We start from the raw sequence: 20,209 nt of genomic DNA, 5'->3' as shown, positions 1-20,209 counted from the left end.
CTTATCGATCTGTGTGAGCCAATTTCTACCTTGTGCAGCGAAGCTGACACCGACTCCTCTTGTTGTCTCTGATACCATTGTCTTCCCAGCTTACCTCAGTCTCACAAGATCGTCCTTTGAGAAGGTCACAGTCACTGGTTCGAATCCACACAGTACAAAGGCCTTGACTAAAGTTTTCCAAGATGACCACCAAGCTACTATGTGACCCTCGAGCTTGATGGACAGCGTCGCGAGCTCATAGCAATCGTCCTTGAAGGACGTGTATGTGATGATCTGTTCACCGGCGTCCTCTTCTTGAAGTAATCTCAGCCGATCGATCATCCCTCGCAGTGTCGTGTGTTCTGCTACTGTGGGCTATAGCTCGTCAAGTCTTTTCTTGAGGCTATCGACGTCCTGACGGAGGCTGGTGTCGTCTGCCTCCACAGACTGCAGTCTGCCAAGTCTCGTCGTGAGACGCTCCTTCTCCCTCTCATACTTCTTCAACCGGGTGATCTCACCGTGGAGGACGTTATTGTTGGCTTCCACCGATTGCAGCTTTTCGAGTCTCGTCATAAGGGTCGTATTGGTAGACTGTAAATCTTCGACTTTTGCCGTGAGGCTACCGACCTTTTCGACATCTTGCCTCAAACCTCGTACCTCTGCAGTCACAGAAGGTGCACACTCGGTGAATATATGCTCTAATTGAGTTTCAGATAGTGCCGTCTTGTGAACGCACTTTTGCTTGATAACGGCCTTCAAGTTGTCAATTGAAAAGGGTCTGTGCATATGCGAGGATGCGAGGGCTAACCGAGGGCTCCGGATAGCTCCTTAGTTAGCCCCCTTTATCTACCTCCGCATTGCATAGCACGTGTTTTGATTATGGCCTGTTTAAGTCYGTTACCCTCTAGATACTGTCTATGCACTGCTTTAATTACACTAAATGCGGATGGATCTTTAGACACGGCTTTGTATATACTAAGGTAGCGTTTAACCTCGGTTATTAACTATAGTTAAGCGAGGACGCTCCCGTCTTATTATACGAGACGAAAACACCTTTAACGATAACGATAACGACGCTAACGACGAATCCCTTAACGACGAAGACGACCTCGCCGGACTAAATAACGGAGGCCTCGAGTACTAAGCTAGTCGCCCCCTCCGCATTCTACCTACGCCGTATATAATAGATCCCTCGGCATCTAACGCGCCCGTGTCGAGCGGACTATMCGTCCGCGTAGCTACGCTAGCACCCCTCGATAGCGGCGACGGCCTTAATAACCTTAGTATAGAGGAAATATAACGCCTTACGGCGATATAAGACCTCCGCGAAAGGCGCGCCCGTCTWCAAACTAGGGCACTAGCCGTTAGTACGCTAGTAGCGCTACTGCCTCTCGCTCTAACTACTAAGATAGTAGAAGACGAGAACATACTTAATAGTAAGATACTAACTAGCGACCGTTCTTAGATTATACGGAACCTCTAGCATATTCCGAAGCCGTTAATTAATAATGTGTATTATAAGAGGTTTAATCCTCTTAACTTAGCAAGGATAAGGCTAATCCCTTAATCTACTAACCTCGGCATCCGCTCTATTATCGATACGGCTAGGTACCTAAACTCCTACCGAATTATAGGAAAAATTAAGGAGCTAGATACGGTAACTACTTAGATAGAAGGCTTCTGCTTTTTCGAACTACTAATAGACCGCTTCTTCGGCTCTAACAACCCCTTATTACTCCGTTAGCTAAATTTATACTCCGTGTAGGTTTTAGGTTAGGCTCGGAGATTTAACTAGAAGAACGCGGTTATCTATCTCGTAGTAGCGGCGTATACTAAAGCCTATAGCCGTAGCGTTACTAACGCTTCCTCTTAGGTTATTAACCCTCCGTTTGCGTATAACTACCTTACTCTAGAATACGCAGTTTCTATAGTACTAAAGGCACTAAATGCGCGTAGCGATTCGAACCCCGCGTAGAATAATAATAACGGCCGTAAGCCGCTAAAGGGCCCCTATATAAAGTAGAACTTATATAATTGCACGGAACCCTATCCTCGGTAGTTAAAACACGTTTATAAATAATGCGAAGGTACTTACCGGTTCGACTAGTGTCCGAAACGCGCGAAGAAGTAACTTAAGTTAGCAAGTAATTCTAAGCGTCTTCCTAAGGAACTAGTGTTATAACATTATACTATCTAATAGCCGGTAGTAGTAGCCGCGGAGGAGGCAAGCTACCGTATTAGATCTATTCGGCCGAATACGATACTAGCGTATAATATCTATAGCTCTACTATTCGACTACCGTAGGGTTTAACGCCTCTAGTTACTAGTTAATAGTTATACTTACTTCGAATATATCCTAATCCTCGTCTCCCTCTCCTCCTATCGCATATTATCGAGTATAGAGCGGACATTAGCTTTATTAGCGAAGCTACCCCTCGAATAGTACGTAACTACCGGTCCTCGAGCGACGATCCCTCGGTAATTACGAAGAAGGTAGATAAAGAGGCCGCGAACGGCCGGATAACTAAGATTAGCTACGGCTCTCCCGTAGTAGTCTCCCTACTAGGCCTTATACTAAAGTCGTCCGGTAGATACCGTCGTATCTACGACTTATTATAGCCTAAGGGCTTATCTATTAACGATAGTATCCCTAAGGAATTTAGGACTATCGCGTACGTTCGGTTTAACACGCTCCTTAATAGAGTTCGAGAAGCGGGCGTAGGCGACCTTTTAGTAAAGAGGGATATTTAGGATACATTCCGGAATATACCGGTTTATACTTAATAGCGGTAGCTCTTAGCTTTCGAGTAGTAAGGCTATATATATATAGAAAATTGCTTACCGTTCGGATTACGAACTACGCCCTTCCTCTTTAACCTATTCGTAGAAGGTTTATAATAGATCCTAGAGGATTAATCTACTTACGAGATTAACTATTACCTTAACGATTTCCTCGGCGTTTTTAACTCTTATAAGAAGGCGGCTCTCTTTAAACAGCAATAGGCTCGCGTTACCTCCGCCCTTAAAGTACCGTTAAGTTAAGCGAAAGAAGAAGAAGGAACCTGCCTTACTATCCTAGGTACCGAGGTAGATACGGTCCTAATAGAATGCCGGCTACCTCTAGATAAGCGAATATATACCCTTGCCCTTTTAAGCGAAGCTCTAGATAGTAATAGCCTGTCTTTAGAGGAAGCCCGGGAACTCGCTAGTAGGCTCGCGTAGGTAGTACGCGTCGTAGAGGTTAGCCGCGCMTTTAACGTAACCCTCTACGCTTTTATCCCTTAGTTTAATTCGGCTTTCGAGCGTCGCCGGATATACGCGGACCTTAAGCATAATCTAAAGTAGTAGAAACGAGCTCTTTAATTAATAAGCGGTATACGCTTAATCTAGCTAAGCTAGCCGCGACTTTATCTCATTATAGACGCTTCGTCTTTCGGAATCGGTGCTTTCTAGTACTACGTAGGCACTAATAACTAGAACGACAACGTACTAGCGATTACGGTTAATTATGCTTTTGCCCTCCTACGTACGGACTCTGTCTATATTAACGTAGCTAAGACGGACGTTATCGCGCTCTCGTTCTTTCGCTAGAGAGAGGAGTAGAAGTAATATAAGGTTATTATTTATACGGATAACCGTATAGTATTCGGTAGATTTAATAAACACCGAATTAAAGGCGAGGCTAACTAGCTACTCCGCGAGGTACTACTTACCTCTATATCGGCCRGCTTCTCCCTTAGACCGCCGTAGTAGCTATCGTTACTAGATAATAGCCTCGCTAACGTACTATTAAGATTAGATTAGGCATCGATTACTAACTTATGCCCTTAGTTACTATAGCTTCGACATTAAGCGTAGATCGTCGCTAGCTTACGCGTATTACGTCGCTCGCTCGGTTAACGCCTAGTATCTAAACGAGAACGGACTCGTTCTATATACTAATATATTACGGTCTATCCCCGCGTATACGACGTACTTACGCTACCGCGCTATTCTAATACGAATCCTTCTACGCCTTCGTAAGCTTCGATCCTAAGCCGTTAAAAGAGGAGGTTATATAAGAGGGACCCCTTTTACCCGCTATAATAATAATAACTAACGCCGCCGCTTCGACGGTAGCGGTACGGTAATCTTAATAGGTGTTAGTAAGAGTAACGCCCTCTATAAGATAACGTCGTTAGATTTAAATAAAGTGATAAAACTAGCTCTAAGGCTACCGGAGGGCGTACGAATAAAGGACTAAGTAGTATAACTTAGTAAGATTCGTATATTACGCCCTCTACGTATAGACCCTTATTATTATTACGGCGCGTATCCTCGGAAGGTAGGGTAACGCTATTACTAGCCGTTCGGTCGAAGCGTACGTATAAGCGCTTCGATTATACGAGCTAGATATAGGTACTAGCCCTCCGGAAGTAGTAACTAGGAGGATAATACGCGGTATAAAATCAATTAACCCTACCGCTATTAAATTGGTTATGCCGCGATTACTACTCCGTAAAGAAACGATTGCCCTTATCGTAAAAGAGAACCCTACTAGCCTCGACGAGTACGTATTTAATACGGCTATTACGCTAGCGTACGCTAGATTTCTCCGCCTCGGTAAAATCACGTACCCTAAGCGTAGCGAAGCTACTCGGATAGCGAGGTAGTTAATATATAATGTTACTATTAGTAACTACTATATTAGTACGAAAGGCGACTACCTAATTTTACGTCTAAAGAGATCGAAGACGGACCTAGAGTACCGCGGCGTCGAAATAACTATAGCGGTAGTAGCCGGCTTTACTTACGTAGTTTATTATATAATATAGCTATTCCGGTATTATACGAGTAGGAACATATTCGTTACTACCGAACTACTATTTAAGCTAGAGGCCGGCGGATTCTCGTAATAAGCTATTATCCGCCTTATTAAAGAAAACGTCGAAGCGGCCGGTATCGATAGCTCTAGATATAGCGGTTATTCGGCGCGTATAGGAGTAGCTTAAGATGCCTACGATAGAGGCCGTAATTACTATAGATCAAATTATAATACTCGGTCGCTAGACAAGCGACGCGTATAAACGGTATTATAAGACTAACGCGAGGACGGTATACGCCCTAAGTTACCGCTTTTAAACCGGTAGTATATTACCGCTATCCGCATCGACCTTACTAGTTTCTATCCCTCGGTTAAAGGCAAATAGTAAGCGACCGCTAGTTAAGGCTTCTAATATATAGTAAGCTGTCTAGAGGCCTCTAGATACTATTATAGCTTTTACTACGTTTTAGGATTATCCTATATAAGCTTATAGGCCTTATTTACCGACGTACCGACGTATATTAAGCGTTGCGTTAGTAAATAAGTAAGCCTATATCCTATAACCGAGTTAAAAAGCATAGATAAAAAGGGTCTATACATATACGAGGATACGAGGCCAAACCGAGGGCTCTAGATAGCTCCTTAGTTAGCCCCCTTTATCTACCTCCGTATTATATAGCACGTGTTTTAACCTACCCTCCGCGCCCTTTGTTTACCTATATATAGTTAGATAGTATATAGCGCATTAATGCTGCTTAGGCCTTGTTACCGACGTACCGACGCACACTAAGCGTTACGTTAGTGAATAAGCAAGCCTATATCCCACAACCGAGTTGAAAAGCACAGAGTAGTTGCTAGTGGCACAGCCTCCAAGATCCGTCTGAATGGTGACCGTCCTGGGCATGCCGGCGGTTTCGAGCATGTGTGTCAATCGGTCCATGTCCAATTGCATGTCGGTGTTCCGGTCGTATGCATGTTGCTTCGGCATCTTGGCGATTCCGATTTGCGTGTTGGAATCAGAGCGTTAATGTGAAGGTGGAGGTGAAGGTAAGACGACTGCTGGATTGAGATTGGAAAGTATGATTGGCTGACGTTGGAGTAGCACCTGCCCGATTAGATGGAGTGACGTTATGCTCGTCGTCCAAGTCTTCATCACCTCACTTCGTCACTACTTCATCCATCACTTCTCTCATCACCGCATCCATCACTTTATCCACCACCAACGACCCAGTCGCCTAGTACACGACAACGCGACAATGCATCCAGATGAAATTGCTGCAAGAATAAGAAAGCATTTCGAGAGGTTCGTCAACAGACAGATTGGTCCTTACGCGGGCATGACTGACTTTTCGCATCATTTTATCAGCGGCCTGAACCCATTTTTGGCTTCGGCGAACGATGAAGGATTGGTATCCGTGAGGAAGGGGACCGACGAGGCAATACAGAACTTCTATGCTCAAGTGTCAGCCAAGACCGCATCGCAGCTCGAGAAAGTATCCGGAGAATGCTCACAGCTTCGGGAGAGGTCGACCGAGACCGCATCGCAGCTCGAGACGGTGTTCGGAGAAGAATGCTCACAGCTCCGGGACGCGTCAGCCAAGTCTACATCAGAGCTGCAGAAAGTATCCAGAGAATACGCTCAACTCTCAGAGGACGTAACGGTGCTACAAGATGACAAGGAGAGATTACAAGCTGATTGTGACGCGCTGGACGAGGAGAACGTAGCCTTGCGGACAGAGATTGAAGCGCGTGACGAGCATATCGAAGCCTTGCAGGAGGACCAAGTCGGCTATCGTCGCGGGGCTGCATGTCGCTCGCTTTACACTACCTCTATAGACCAAGCAAGTCGAGTTGCATCGTTCATTCTCTAACATACATACTAACTACTCCATTACCTAGGGTCGATCCAGCAGCACAGTCGACGAGGACGCTATCGATATTCATCTTTGGGACCTAGTCAAGGAGGAGGCCATTCACCACGCGGACCCAGCCAAATCTCTCCCGCCACGGCTTTAGGAATCCATTAAGAGAGAGATGATCGCGGCCAGGAAAGCGTTTCCAGATGGAGGATTCCGTCCGGCTAGGAGCGTGTACAAATGCGCACGGACCGGCAGGATGGGGGGCAAGATGCATTGGACCGTGAAACACGCCAAGTTTCGGTCATGCAAGACTTTTTGCAACCAGATGACCGTATGCATAAGACATGACGGTGACGACAATTGGATCGTACTCCCGCTTCCAAAATCATATTGGCCATCAAAGGCACCTTTCGACGCGTCGAATGCTGCCTTTTACATCAACAGCACTGGCATGCACTCGAACAACTATAAGGATTTGTGGACCRAGGATTATGCTTTGGCAAATCAGCATGTCGGAGTTGGTGAGGAGGATGATTGGAGCTGCTGCGTCGACGAATGGATTGAAGTATGGCTGAAGAATGGCAAAGGATTCGGTATAAGCGGGCGGCATCTTCTCGACGTGGAGCATAAATCAAAGGCATAAACACTTTTTGCACGCGTATCTAACTCATCGGCTCAACTATATGTGGGCATCGCCTTAGATTGTTCCAAAGAGTAAGGGCTACACGCCTGGGACGACGTCTGACAGCAGAGGACAACTCTATGTATCCCACTATGAATCCTCGTAGCTCGTCTGCTAAGATCGATGCAGAAGAGTCGTGTACCGAATGTGATAAAGAATAGTGTAGCACAGGATAGTGGAGTGTACCTGCGGGTTGCCCATGAGCATTAGGTTCATTGGAATGTAGGACATATAGTTAAAATATACATCTAGGCGCGACAAAAAATGAAACTATAAGATCCGATTCATCCTATCTTCTTCCGCTCTGTAGAACGACCCTACACTCTCTCTTCGAAGAACAGTCGTACACTCCCTGGTTTAGCTCGCTGAGTGCCTTTCTCGCTCTACCTTCTCTTGCCCCACTATATTGACCTCCACAACAAACGCAGGGCGGTGAATTGTCGCGGCTCGATTCTTTCAAGCTGGAAACAACGAATGGTCGACCTTCACTGCCGCCGTCCTTTCCAAACCTGTTCCACGCCTTCCTCACTTACTTTGCTCGCTTCAGAAGGTGTCACGCACTAGCATAGTTCACGCCTAGACATTCGACTTTGGCTTCACTTCCACCCACGACATTAACACCGACACTGGCCACGACAAGGCATACCCTCACTATAATGCCACCTTAGCAGTCGATGGCGGAGAGAATTCGCCAAACACCCAAGCAGAGGCACGCCGAATCTCCATCTTCATCATCATCCACCATTTTTGACAACGAAAGCGTCGCTACTACCGCCACAATTTCTCTCCTTCACAACATCAAACAGCGAGTTACGATATCACTAGAACAAAGCAACAGTGGCTTCCGAAAATTCCTCTGGGATGTCATGCGTACCCATTTAATTGATCGCAGAGTCACTGTCCTCAAAACGTTCATGCAGCGCCTCGAACACAAGCTTAATGCATTGGATGAAGCAGGAATCGAAGAATTTCGGGACATATTCGTTGAACTTGGCTTCACGGGCAACTTTATTTTACGTTTCGCTCAACACGAGCAGGGCATCAACTCAAACTACGTGATGCACATGTTTCTGGATTGCCTGCGGCACCATCTACAGGATGGATCTCAAGATCTCCGTCAATACGTGATTGGGCTGTGTGGATCTTCTTTCCACGCCGCTCTTGGGGAAATCATGGTAACCAGGCTTGCGCAAGGATACGTCACCAGCGGAACTGGTTTCAGTCACTACCCTGCTAGGCGCAGTGTGGATCCACCGAGACGTAAGTCCGCATGGGCAAAGAACTGGCAATGGACTCGTGATAACAGTTGCCTGATGGAGAATGTCAAGGGAGAGGTGGCCCGGAAACAGCGCTTATTGGAGGCAAAACGAGAAGAGATCGATCTACAGGGATTACCGGACCTGGTCGAGCTGATGATGATGGACAAAGCCTAGGTGGGATCGAGCGAGCTGCACAAAAGCATGGGTGCGGGTAAGGGGGGTAATGAGACGGTGTGCATTGCTGATATGAACTACGGATGGATCCATGAAGGGGGGAAGTGGATGTGGCCAGGTCGGTATCGAGGGTATATTCGTACGTACATGAGTTGGTGGTGATGGATGGAATGCCGTGTTTGATTGCTTCAGATGCGGGTGACTTTCAGTCGTCCAGCCGTGTACAGAAGAAAGTGAGTGTCCGCGAGGGCAAGTGGAGCGCGCGCGAGAGGAGACCGATGGCCGCCGATTTGAAGATTGCCGCCTCTCCTTGTAGTGAGTCGACGACAACGCTCACGAACAGGTAGCGGCTATAAGCACAGCAAACAGCAGCCGTATGGAGAGTCAAGTACGGCTGCTGGTCGAATGTCTGATCGAACAATTTCTTCTTAGTCGCACGCTCGTTATTGCAGACAATACAAGAGTTTTGCTTGTTATGAGTAGGGCGGCAACCTTCAATTTCTCCGGCCCTGGGACGTGAAGTCGGACTTAGGGTACAGGTGCGGAGCTTACCCCGCATGCCAAGACTCCGGGTAAGCCCGAGGCTCCGCTATTTGCCACCCGGTCCACGTCTCTCGGACGCCTTGACACCAGACTCTGCCTCGCGATGTCAACGAAATATCGTGGAGGTATGCTTTTCTCCACCCGCCACAATCAACGAGCCATCGAGGGTTTACCAAGCGTCTTCTTTGTCGCCCATCTACCCGTGAACTGACGGATTCTCTTTCCATATAGGAAAACAGGAATCCCCAGCAAGCCAAATAGGGCGGTCAATCCAGCATAAGCGCCAAAAGAACCGTCATACCCGTCAGTCTCGATGAACTTGGACACACCATAGCTCGCACCGAAGCTCACAAACCCTCGGAATGCAGTAATCACCACAAGGACTGGCGCAGCTCTCGCGGGATACGAGTCCAGCAGGTATGTGACTGCAGCGATGTTTGCTCCAAGGAATCCAAAATAGTATCCCGAGTATGACCAGACGATAGCAAACCAGTGGTAGTTCTACAGAGAGGTTAGTCAGAGATCAGCAGTCTCGCCTGTTCACTCACCTCAGGATGCTGCGCGGCTTGCCCATAGATCACGGCAGAGATCACACCGACGGTAATGGGAATCCCCAACACTAATAGCCGATTTTCCGGCTGGTTCCTAATCAGCATGAAGATTTCGCATCAAAGGATGACAAGCTTACCTCATGAACACCTCCATTCCGCTTGGCTCTATACTTCAAGACATAGTCGGAGCCGTTGCCGAGTAGAGGAAGTGCGACCAAGGCAACAACAATCTGGCCAGCGTTGACATACGAGACGTTACCCTCGGGCCAGCTATATGGAGCGGCAGCGACAATCTTCCCGTAAGTGGTTCCCAGAGCGATGTTGACGCCAATTGTCAGACCATTCAGGCAAAAGGCCCAAAATACGTTGGGAAATAACATGATCTGGAAAGTATGCTATGTCGAGTCAGCGCCTGAGGTAATCTTCAGATCGACCACAACTTACGATGAATGTCCAGGCTCCCTCTGACCAGTCTGGCTTGCTCTTGAAAAGCGTCATGTCGGATCGAAGGGTTCTCGGCTTGTATCTGGAGAGGTCCATGGCCGGCCGCTCCGACATCCTCACGGGTAACAGGGCTGCGGTAGTCGCTGGCTTGGACAAGTCTTCCTCCGTAATCTGCCCATACGCAGCGAGAGAGCGATCATACTTGGTCTCTGGCACGAGGAAGATTGACAGAACCAAGATCGTTGCTGCCAAGCCACCACCCAAACTTCAAGAATGATCAGCCAGCATTCGCATGAGTGTCTCTCAACCGTGACTCACATGTACCACTTTCCAGGTCCAACTTTGCTTGCAATCGGCGACGCAAAGATGACCAGCACGGCACTGACAATGGTCTGTATGGCAGATTGCCACATCAGAAACGTCGAGCGTTCGTGAAGGAAGTGTATCTCTTGGATCATCATCGGCACCAGGGCTTCACTCTGCCCTGCAGCAAGCCCGAGTAGCATACGAACAGCCAGATGATGATTATAGGTCTCGACGTAGGCCGCTCCAACCGCTGCAACGACCAAAAGGACGCAGGAGAACAAGTAAACTGGTCGTCGACCGATCGCCATTGCCAGCGGCATGAGAAAGAGGTTTCCTATGCCCATGAACATGGAGGGATATGTCATGAGGGCCGTGATATCGCCGTAAGAAGCACCAGCTTACTAGGATAAGTCTTGCGGAATGCTGTAATGTATTCTCCCAACTCACCAGCAGCATACGTGGGTATGTAAAAGTTCAACAGGCCGCCAAATCCAGCCACCAACGAAAGACCAACACTGGAGACTATACGCAGTTAGTAACCGTTTGCACATCAGAGATTGATTGGACCAACACACAGAGAGATAACAGAACGATCACGACTACCTTTCTCCATTTTGGGAGGTTCAATGGATCTTTGAAAGCGTCAGTACTTTGAACTTCATCGGCTTGAAAGGGAGACGGTACCTCTTGGGTCAGCACTAGGCGATGGTACCAGAAACATGTCTTTGGTGTCGGCGACAGTGACCGTACCCATCGCATCGGGCTGCTGCGTGACTTCTGTGATGCCATCTTCAACATCCTCATAACGCTCAACAGTAGGTTCGATTTTCTTCTCCATAATCTCTCAATGCGTTTGAATCGTAACGAACGAGGCGATGATCAGTTTGACCCAATCCATCAAAGCGATACATGTTGTATTATAGAGCTCGTGCCCACCTCCGCATCGATATCAAAGATCAGCATGTGAATGCACATCCCAACCGTTCATACGAACCGTCTGGGGAAATGCGGGGGAGCCAAGGACACGGTAGTGGTGGTGGAGGTGGTGGTGGGTCCTGTCTGGTCGACGGGTGGATATTATCAGGCCAGGTGATACGCATCTCGGTGGATTTCTTCATGCAAGCGAGATTGTAACCACGTGCAGAAGTGTGAAAATGATGGGGAACACCCACCTTTCCGAACAAGGCTGGGTATATCACACTTGCCTCCCCCCACATTCCGTTCAACATGATCCTCCTCTTTTTCCGATGCAACATGGCTTCCAGTCCGAAACGAGCAAGATCCAATACCGCATCACATATTTGTCAGCTATGCCACAAGGCATATGAGCGAGCAGATCACCTGAATCGGCATCTAGACTCACGTGGGTCATTCAACAAAGTCTTGACACCCTCGACTGACATGTTGTAGATCGTAACGAGAGAAGCTTCAAGTGCTCGAAATGTTCTCGCGGCTTCAATCGACGTGATCTGCTGCTCCGACACCAGGCTGCACATGCCCACAACAGTAGTTTAAAGCGAAACGCCCCGGATCGATCTGTAGAGCGCGCCATCAAAGCTTGCGATGCATGTGTGGTCTCCAAGGTGAAATGTGACAATGACCGTCCTTGCCAGCGATGCCTTCAACGGAACATTGAATGTGTTGTTGATGAGGCGACGGACATTCCGGTCTTCTCAGCTGATGGGCTGTCCGATCAACAGTCCTCACGTCCCCGCCAATCTTCGCTCTTCTCCACGAAATCGACAGACAATAGTCAAAACCAAAGCGGAAACGTCGAGGACAGCATACTGTTCGATGCCTCCAACTTCCACCAGGCACAATCCAATGATCCAGCCGTGTGGAACTCCACCTTGATCGATTCAATGCTCCCCTTCCCGCCATTCTTCGAACAGATCATGGCCCCGGACTTTGTTGCTAACCAATCGTACTCGATGCCTCCCGACATATTCCATATGATGCCGGATGACAACTGGTTTCCAGAGTGCCCCGACATCTTTGGTCACGATTTCGCGCCGACAATCGACCAAGCATTGCAATCAAATGTGAATGAATTCACCCTCCGACCCGAGGGAGAGGGTCCAGATGAAATTGATCACAACACCACCATTAATGACAGTGCGGGAGAGCGACATGCCATTTTCCAGCGTTCGCCGTGGCTGTGGAAACCAGAAGCAAATTCAAATGCTTTCAGTGAGCACGGTAGCTTCCCTCTAGATGAGGGGCAGGTCAACTTGGCATCATCACCACACCAACAACCCCTGCCACAGCTAGTTCTCCAGAGAGACCTCTCTCCACGCTTGCGAGATCGACTCTTTCAACTCGTTGTCAAGACGGCCGAGTCACACATCTCCATACCGACCTTCCCATCCACAGAATGCCTCAATCTACTTCTCAAAGTTGGCCTGACCAAAAGAATGGAAACCGATGTTTGGATCCACCCGTATACGTTTGACGCGGAAACGACCAGGCCAGAACTACTCATCGCTCTGATCGCGGCRGGATGTATTTGTTTTGGAATTCCAAGCGTCTCCAAGACTGGACTTGTATTGTTTGAGCTGACCCGAGCGGCTCTACATAAACTCGTCGAGGATGACAACAGCATGATCAGGGATCTGCAATACCTACAAGCCTGTATGATATGGATCGAAGTTACTGCTTTTTGTGGATTCAAACGGAAGATGGAGATTGGTGAGCACAGCTTGCAGCCACTCGTCACGGCCTTGAGGCGAGCAGGGAAGTTTGACCGAGTCGCGTATGAAGAAATATCCGTCTTCGTTAAGGATGACGAACAGACTCTTCGATCTAAGTGGGAAGCTTGGGTAGAGGTGGAGTCCTATAAACGGTAAGCAGAACGTGATGGAAGAAGTGCAGATGCTGATTCGGTCAAACCAGATTAGCACACCATCTGTTTGAGCATGACATGTACTCGACGCACACCAAATGCCGCAACCCTCTCATATCCTACGCCGAGATGACTCTACCATTGCCTGCGTGTCGGGAACTTTGGCTTGCAAGGTCGCCAGAGGTTTGGCGGATGAGATTGCTGTCTTTGGACAACGAGTCAGAACGTCGTAGCGTGTCCATACGGGATCTTCTGGCAGATGCCAACCTGCTGCGGTACCTCCCGAAGCATACTGATGCTCGACTGGCACGTGCACTACATGCATACGGTCTCTCGGCGCAGGTGTGGGAATATCATCAACAAGCCATGGTATCTACAACCTCCTTCACTTCCGACCCAGATCCATCGGCGAAGCTGTGCTTACAGCTCCAACACAAACAATTGTCAGTTCATTAGTCATTTATACTACTTCTCTCCCAACTGACATGAATAGAAACCAATCGCTCCAACAAGCTCGCCAAATGCTAAAGGGTGATCTAGCCGTGACAATCTTACTTCATGAGTTCCTCGTGATGAGTCTACATGTCGATACGGACCTGATCACTCGCTTTGCTGGCAAATGTGGCGAGGCAGAAGCCCGTCGAGCATACAAAGACTTGCAACCCTGGAGTCGTACCAAGGACGCCCGAACGGCAATTGTACACGCTGCTCAAGCAGTTCGAATTGCGAGAACAGTACCTCCTTATCAACTTCGAGGCTGCGACTCTTTCATTCTCTATCACGCCATCATGGTTCTTTGGACATATAGCATGATGCATCAAGGCGCACAACGGCAGGATAAAGATGTCGAAACCAAAAGACAGGACAAATCCGCATTAGTTCTCTTGGATGAGGAAAGCAATGATCGTATCGCAGCTTTCATCCTCTTGGATTCTGGACAGCCATGTCTGAGTGGATCCCATCACGCTTCACAGGTGGGCCAAGATACCTCGCACGTGTGCGACCTTCGTAATCCACAAGCTGTGATGGCGATGGGTGTCAAGGTGTTTGAAGGAAATCTTCCAAACGAGACGCGACAGAATCTCCCCCAGCTAATCAAATGTCTTTGTGAGCTCCTGAGCGAGCTCGGTAGCCTGATACATAGCTAATGCAGAATCAATTCATGACACCTTGGATGGAAGCATACGTCCAGGCCGAATAAGAACTATTCTCATGCTCATAATATCAACTGCTATTCATGACCGCAAGATATATATTCCTACTCCTATCCACAGCAAGTTCAGTACGCCTCAACAGCCGCAAGCTGAAGCAATCTCTGGGTGATTTCGGGTTTCTCCCGAGGCTCGCTACGATTCAGAGGGTCAACCTTGCCATCTCGAATCGGTGGACCCGTCTCTCGGATGTTGCAGTGTGGCCAATGCTTAAGAATGAACATGTCAGTGATTGTATTGTAGAGATTCATCCAAAAGATAAAGACATACCGTGGTACCTTGCCACTTCTTGAAGAGGGAGCCCTTCAATTCCAAATCTTCGGGCTTTGCAAACTTGGCGGGAGTCATGCAAACGTATTGAACATGACGAATGAGATCGCCCTGAGGGAAAGATGCGTAATGCATCGTGCGGGAATCCCATAGTGCCTGGAAATATCTTGTCAGCGAGGTCTAATAAATCAACTTCATTCTTCTTCTCACCAAGTCTCCTGGCTCCAGATTGGTCTCCACCATCTCACAGCCATGATCTTTGAACCACTGCACATCACTCTCCTTGAAGATGAACAGATCCTTGAAGTTTTCCTCCTCTGGTGGCTTGTCTTCATGTTCATCCTGCTCTCTCGTCTCACTGAAGAATTGGTCAAACAGCTTGCTACTGCCCTTCATGACGATCAATCCTCCATCTTTCGGTCCATTGGGTTGATAGTTGAGTAGACCCTGAACACACTGCATCCCTTTCCGTTCCGGACTCTGATCACAGTGAGGCCAAGGACTCCAAGTCAAGTCCTTTTGCCGTGGCAGAGTAATGTTCATACCATCGAACGAGCAGATGAGCTCATCGGTTCCCCACAGATCCGTGAAGATCTGTTGCACCTTGGGTTCCATTCGAGCCTCCCAGACGAACTTCTCGTGCGTGCTTGAGTATGAAAAGTACATGCCGCCTTTGAAGGACACGGGCAGATGCTCCTGGGTCCAGGTTGACTCATCATTGGGGTCAAAGCCGAGTCCAAAAGACTGCAGCCACTCAATCTGTTTGTTGCGATAGTACGCGGCCCTTTCTGGTGTGATGACATTCTTCACAATGGTGAAACCGTCCCTGTGGAACTCATCCCGCCAGTCACCATACTGCTTGCCATCATGTTGAATGAGATCGACGCCGGAGTCTGGAGCTGGTTCTGTAGCGTGAGGTACCATGTTTGATGATGATGATGATGATGATAATGTTGTTTGTTGAGGATATGTTTGTATCGATCTTGTTGTGTTTATATCCCTCATGTTTGGCTAGAACTTCACTCAAGAGATGGATCAATTCATTGGCCCCCCCACATCCTCTGCAACGCCCACATCTCACATCGGCATGATGTGGGCGGCGAGGGGAAGAGGGGCTTGCAGGGGATAGATAACTCGCTAGCCTATCTCGGAAGTTGTGGGGACCAATCAACGGGCGATATGTTGGTGTTGCGGGGAAAGCTAAACGCGTCTAGACCCGTGGAGCACTCGTCAATTGACACGCGGGACCGCTCAAAAAATGTTTCGAAGGTCATTCATGTTCAAAAGGAATGGCATTCCCCCAATCTCCTTGTAAAAGACATTCGATCTATTATTACTCCCCTCACGATACTCCTCAAAATCCACCCAAATCATGCCTGTCCCGGTCCAAATAGCTTACAAGCCCATTGGCAAGCCAGAGGTTGGAGTCAACAACTACCAAGGCTTCAACCCTGGAAAGAGTGAGACATTGTCGAAGGGCTGGAATGGATACGGTGCAAAGCCTCTCCAAAGCGACATTCAAATCGATCATGATGTTGAAATCGTCGTTCGAGATGGTTGCCGCTTGTATGTCGACATCTACAGGCCTGCAGGTTTGTCGGAGGAAAAGATCMCGGCCATTATTGGATGGTCATGCTATGGCAAAAAGTACAGCGCTCTCAGCATGCTGCCAATGACTGTATGGAACTGTTGTGTGGAGAAGAAGGATCTCTCGGGGCTGGAGAAGTTTGAGGGATTGGACCCACAGAGGTGGTGCCCCAGAGGATACGCAATCATCTCGGTGGACTCTCGTGGAACAGGCAGCAGTGATGGACAGATTCCTATCATGGGATCTCAGGACGCAGAGGATGCTTATGATGTCGTCGAGGCCCTGGCAAAGATGGACTGGTGTAGCGGTAAGGTGGGCATGGCAGGAAATTCTGGTGAGCATGTCAAGCAAGCAAGACCATCACAAGTTGAAGCAAGCAAGCTAACCATCTGCAATCATTCACTGAAGCCCTTGCCATCATCCAATGGCACACCGCATCTCTCCAACCTCCTTCCTTGGCAGCAATCGCTCCGTGGGAGGGCTCCGGAGATCTCTTCCGAGAGCAATTCTGTCGTGGAGGGGTATTCTCGATGAGCAATTTCGATCTCATCACCCGTGAGATCATCAAAGGCAACTCAGGAGTGGAAGACTTTGCGGAAATGTACAGAAGGAGCCCTCTCGCCAACCAATACTGGAATGATAAGCGACCCGACATGACCAAGATCAAATGTCCCGTCTTCATCTCCGGGTCAGATTTCAGCTCTATCCATACCATGGGTGCCGTCCGGGGTTTCCTTGAAGTGCAAGGAAAGAAATGGATTCGATGGAGCAGCCATCAGGAGTGGTACGAGCTCTACTGCGATGATCACGCCGATCAAGAACTTCATCAGTACTTTGATCTGTTCCTCAGGGACGTCCAAAACGACTTTGAGGAGAAAACTCCCAAGGTCCGGTGGTCTGCCTTGCAATTCGGTGACCGCGAAGCAATCGACAACATCGAATACGCCGACTTTCCCATCCCCAACACCGAATATCGAGAGTACTTTTTGCACGACAACACGCTTAATGGCTCCAAGTCTTCGGCCACTTCAACAGTGACATACAACTCCGACGATGGGAAAGATGTCGCCGACTTCACTCTCGTCTTCCAGGAACGTACCCGTCTCATCGGCCTTCCCAAAGCTATCCTCTACATGTCCTGTAATGATCACGACGATATGAACGTCTTCGTTCATCTACGCAAGCGGGACAAGGACGGCAACCCCTTGATGCACCTCACCTTTCCCTTCCATGCTACTCCCGTGAGTTCGATTGCCGATATCCCCGAGAAACAACGCCAAAGCACGAACCTCCATACCGGATCCACCGGGGTCCTACGCGCATCTCATCGGGCTTTTGATCCCGAAAGAAGCATTCATCCACAATTTCCCTTCCACCCTCATGACAAGGAAGAAAAGATTACACCTGGGGAGATTGTACGCCTGGAGATTGGTATCTGGTGTATGGGTGTAGACTTTGAAGCTGGCGAGGCCATATCCGTGCAGGTGAGTGAACCCCCCGAGACCTTTCATCGATGAAACTTTGCTAATCGTTGCCAGGTTTCTGGTCAATTCCCCAACATTGCAGAGTACAAGGCTTGGTCTGAAGCTCGTCCAGCCCATGAGTTGAACAAGGGTCGGCACATTCTGCACACGGGTCCAGATCACCCTAGCAGCATAATCCTACCAGTCGTGCCAGTCTAGTATCTGTAGCATTTGAATCCCAGTTTTAGCACTTAGATCTGCTTAGTATATGTATGTAAGGATCAAATGTCATGAGAGCGTGCAACCTCGAGTCAGAGTATGATCTTGAGTGAATTTTGTCAACCATGTCTCGAGGTTCCCGTCTCCATAGCAGTGATGCACAATCTCCTATGAGAGAAACGTCTATGCAGTCACAGGATCATGCGGGAGTCGAACTATTGGAAGACATTTGATACAGTCGAAAGTAATGAGAATTCTCGATATCTATTGCTTCATCGTCAAACTTTTGTCAACTCTGACATTTGACCCTCCCAATCCTTGGCTCCCTTATACGAACAGTTGTACTCCATAAACTCGTCCGGACGCCTACAGATATGTTAGCATACGGAACAATCCAGCCAACAACTGATACTGACATTTTAACCTCACTGCTACCCTTTTCGGTGGCGGGCTTGGCAGCATCTCGACTGTACCGCTGTATCAAGCTCGCTCTCTCATATCGACAACGAAACACCTGTTGTAGTATACTCTCAATCTTCTCAGCTGATGGTGTTCCTGTGCTTCCCTCAAAGAATGCACCCAGAGCCTCGGCGTCCTCAATCGCCTGACTAGCGCCTTGTCCTTGAGTCGGAAGCATTGCATGAGCAGCATCACCAATCAAAATCACTCGTCCCTTAGTCCAAGTTTGAAGAGGAGGAATGTCACGCAATTGCCACAGACCAATGTCTTCTGCGAGCTTGAAGGGTGCCTTCACCCACTCTGGAAAGTCTTTGTATGTTTCGAGTAACTTCGACAGGTCTCCTTGAGATCTCCATGACTGTCTTTCGTCCATTGGTTCGTGCATCATCTCATCCGGTACAAGGCCCACGATGCTGTAAAGTGAGCCTTCCCTCGCTGGTCCCATTATCAGACGACATTGGTGTGCCACGAGCATTGATGTGTACGCCTCTCTTGGGTTGATGTTGCGGCAGAAATCCAATGCTCGCTCCTCCAAAAGATCCGATGAGATCATCATACGATAGGCGGAGAGTCCAGTACGCACTGGAGAGACCCTCTCGTCCAGGACATGGCTTCTAATCGTGCTGTGAATGCCGTCTGCGCCGATGATGAGATCAGCACAAATCTCTTCTCCGCTCTTGAGCTTGATGGTGCCGGCCTTGCAATCACAAGACAATACTCGGCTTGACGTCTTGATGGTGACAGGCGGTCCATCCCTTTCCGTCGACCTTGCTGCTTCTTTGAGACAGTCGTGCAGATCTTGACGATGGTACATCATTCTGTCCGCGCCATAGATGTCTCGAGTTGCAAGTGGAATCTCGTTCACGAGAACACCATCGACGTTGTATATCCTGAAGCCTTTGTCTATCATGCCTCTTGCGGAATCTGCTTGAATATGCCATTCATTTTCGAGGATCCTTGAGGCGTTAGGCTGCAAAGATATGGTGGCTCCAATTTCATTGTTCATCCGTGATTGCTCCAGGACCGTTATTTGTCGATTAGGAGCCCGAAGCACGATTGCTGCCGATATCCCGGCGATACCTCCTCCCACGATGACAATCCGGAATTGCTGTGAGGAGGCCATTCTGTATCGAACAAGGGAGAGTGGGGAAGAAAAATACCGTGACAAACGGCAGTGCTTTTGATAACACGACTTTGCCCATGGATGGAAATCTTGTCACGTTTCTGGCAACACGACCTTGCCCGCGGATGAAGATCTTGCAACGCTTTTGTTGTACTGTCCAGTAGAGCGTCCTCCTATCATGTAACTGCCGAAAAAAAGTGAGCTTCCTCCCAGGCCCGGATGTGTAGTATGTGGGGAGCAGTTCTCGGATATGTGGGTTCGGATGCGGCACTCGCTTTTCGGAAAGTGGGCGGATTGCCAGCCTGGTGTGGTTCACAAACTTCCCACTGAATCCTTTTCCGACCGKTAAATGTGGGATCGCTGTAGAGTGGGCGCATCTGTCCATGTCTGTCAGAAGTGGTCTCGGGCTGGTTTGAGACCGCACTAGATGGA

General features: G+C 48.5%; 7 protein-coding genes; 4 read left to right on the top strand and 3 right to left on the bottom strand.

Moving 5' to 3' along the window:
• Positions 1-6,040: 6,040 nt before the first annotated feature.
• RCC_04132 (uncharacterized protein) lies at positions 6,041-6,800 on the top strand (the record flags this gene model as incomplete). XM_023769410.1 has 3 exons in its annotated part: positions 6,041-6,087; positions 6,151-6,625; positions 6,684-6,800. 3 exons carry the CDS (start codon positions 6,041-6,043, stop codon positions 6,798-6,800), a joined length of 639 nt encoding a protein of 212 aa, XP_023625178.1.
• A 1,199-nt stretch (positions 6,801-7,999) lies between these two features.
• On the top strand, positions 8,000-8,758 carry RCC_04131 (uncharacterized protein; the record flags this gene model as incomplete). The annotated part of the gene is made up of 1 exon (XM_023769409.1): positions 8,000-8,758. One exon carries the CDS (start codon positions 8,000-8,002, stop codon positions 8,756-8,758), a length of 759 nt encoding a protein of 252 aa, XP_023625177.1.
• Positions 8,759-9,451: 693 nt separating this feature from the next.
• RCC_04130 (related to transporter protein HOL1) lies at positions 9,452-11,440 on the bottom strand (the record flags this gene model as incomplete). XM_023769408.1 has 8 exons in its annotated part: positions 9,452-9,802; positions 9,850-9,939; positions 9,990-10,247; positions 10,297-10,561; positions 10,615-10,999; positions 11,050-11,124; positions 11,178-11,234; positions 11,287-11,440. 8 exons carry the CDS (start codon positions 11,438-11,440, stop codon positions 9,452-9,454), a joined length of 1,635 nt encoding a protein of 544 aa, XP_023625176.1.
• A 389-nt stretch (positions 11,441-11,829) lies between these two features.
• Positions 11,830-14,592, top strand: RCC_04129 (uncharacterized protein; the record flags this gene model as incomplete). XM_023769407.1 has 4 exons in its annotated part: positions 11,830-11,965; positions 12,013-13,444; positions 13,495-13,887; positions 13,938-14,592. 4 exons carry the CDS (start codon positions 11,830-11,832, stop codon positions 14,590-14,592), a joined length of 2,616 nt encoding a protein of 871 aa, XP_023625175.1.
• Positions 14,593-14,723: 131 nt separating this feature from the next.
• Positions 14,724-15,849, bottom strand: RCC_04128 (uncharacterized protein; the record flags this gene model as incomplete). XM_023769406.1 has 3 exons in its annotated part: positions 14,724-14,864; positions 14,926-15,081; positions 15,136-15,849. 3 exons carry the CDS (start codon positions 15,847-15,849, stop codon positions 14,724-14,726), a joined length of 1,011 nt encoding a protein of 336 aa, XP_023625174.1.
• Positions 15,850-16,297: 448 nt separating this feature from the next.
• RCC_04127 (probable acyl esterases) lies at positions 16,298-18,195 on the top strand (the record flags this gene model as incomplete). XM_023769405.1 has 3 exons in its annotated part: positions 16,298-16,847; positions 16,922-17,997; positions 18,052-18,195. The coding sequence occupies 3 exons, from the start codon at positions 16,298-16,300 to the stop codon at positions 18,193-18,195; spliced, it is 1,770 nt and encodes a 589-aa protein (XP_023625173.1).
• A 278-nt stretch (positions 18,196-18,473) lies between these two features.
• On the bottom strand, positions 18,474-19,564 carry RCC_04126 (related to 2-polyprenyl-6-methoxyphenol hydroxylase and related FAD-dependent oxidoreductases; the record flags this gene model as incomplete). XM_023769404.1 has 2 exons in its annotated part: positions 18,474-18,561; positions 18,612-19,564. 2 exons carry the CDS (start codon positions 19,562-19,564, stop codon positions 18,474-18,476), a joined length of 1,041 nt encoding a protein of 346 aa, XP_023625172.1.
• Positions 19,565-20,209: the final 645 nt, after the last annotated feature.

Source organism: Ramularia collo-cygni, assembly GCF_900074925.1.
Source record: "Ramularia collo-cygni strain URUG2 genome assembly, contig: RCC_scaffold05, whole genome shotgun sequence".
NCBI classification, from domain to species: domain Eukaryota; kingdom Fungi; phylum Ascomycota; class Dothideomycetes; order Mycosphaerellales; family Mycosphaerellaceae; genus Ramularia; species Ramularia collo-cygni.
The sequence above is the reverse complement of the archived record's forward strand: the minus strand, read 5'-3'. Positions and strand labels throughout refer to the sequence as shown.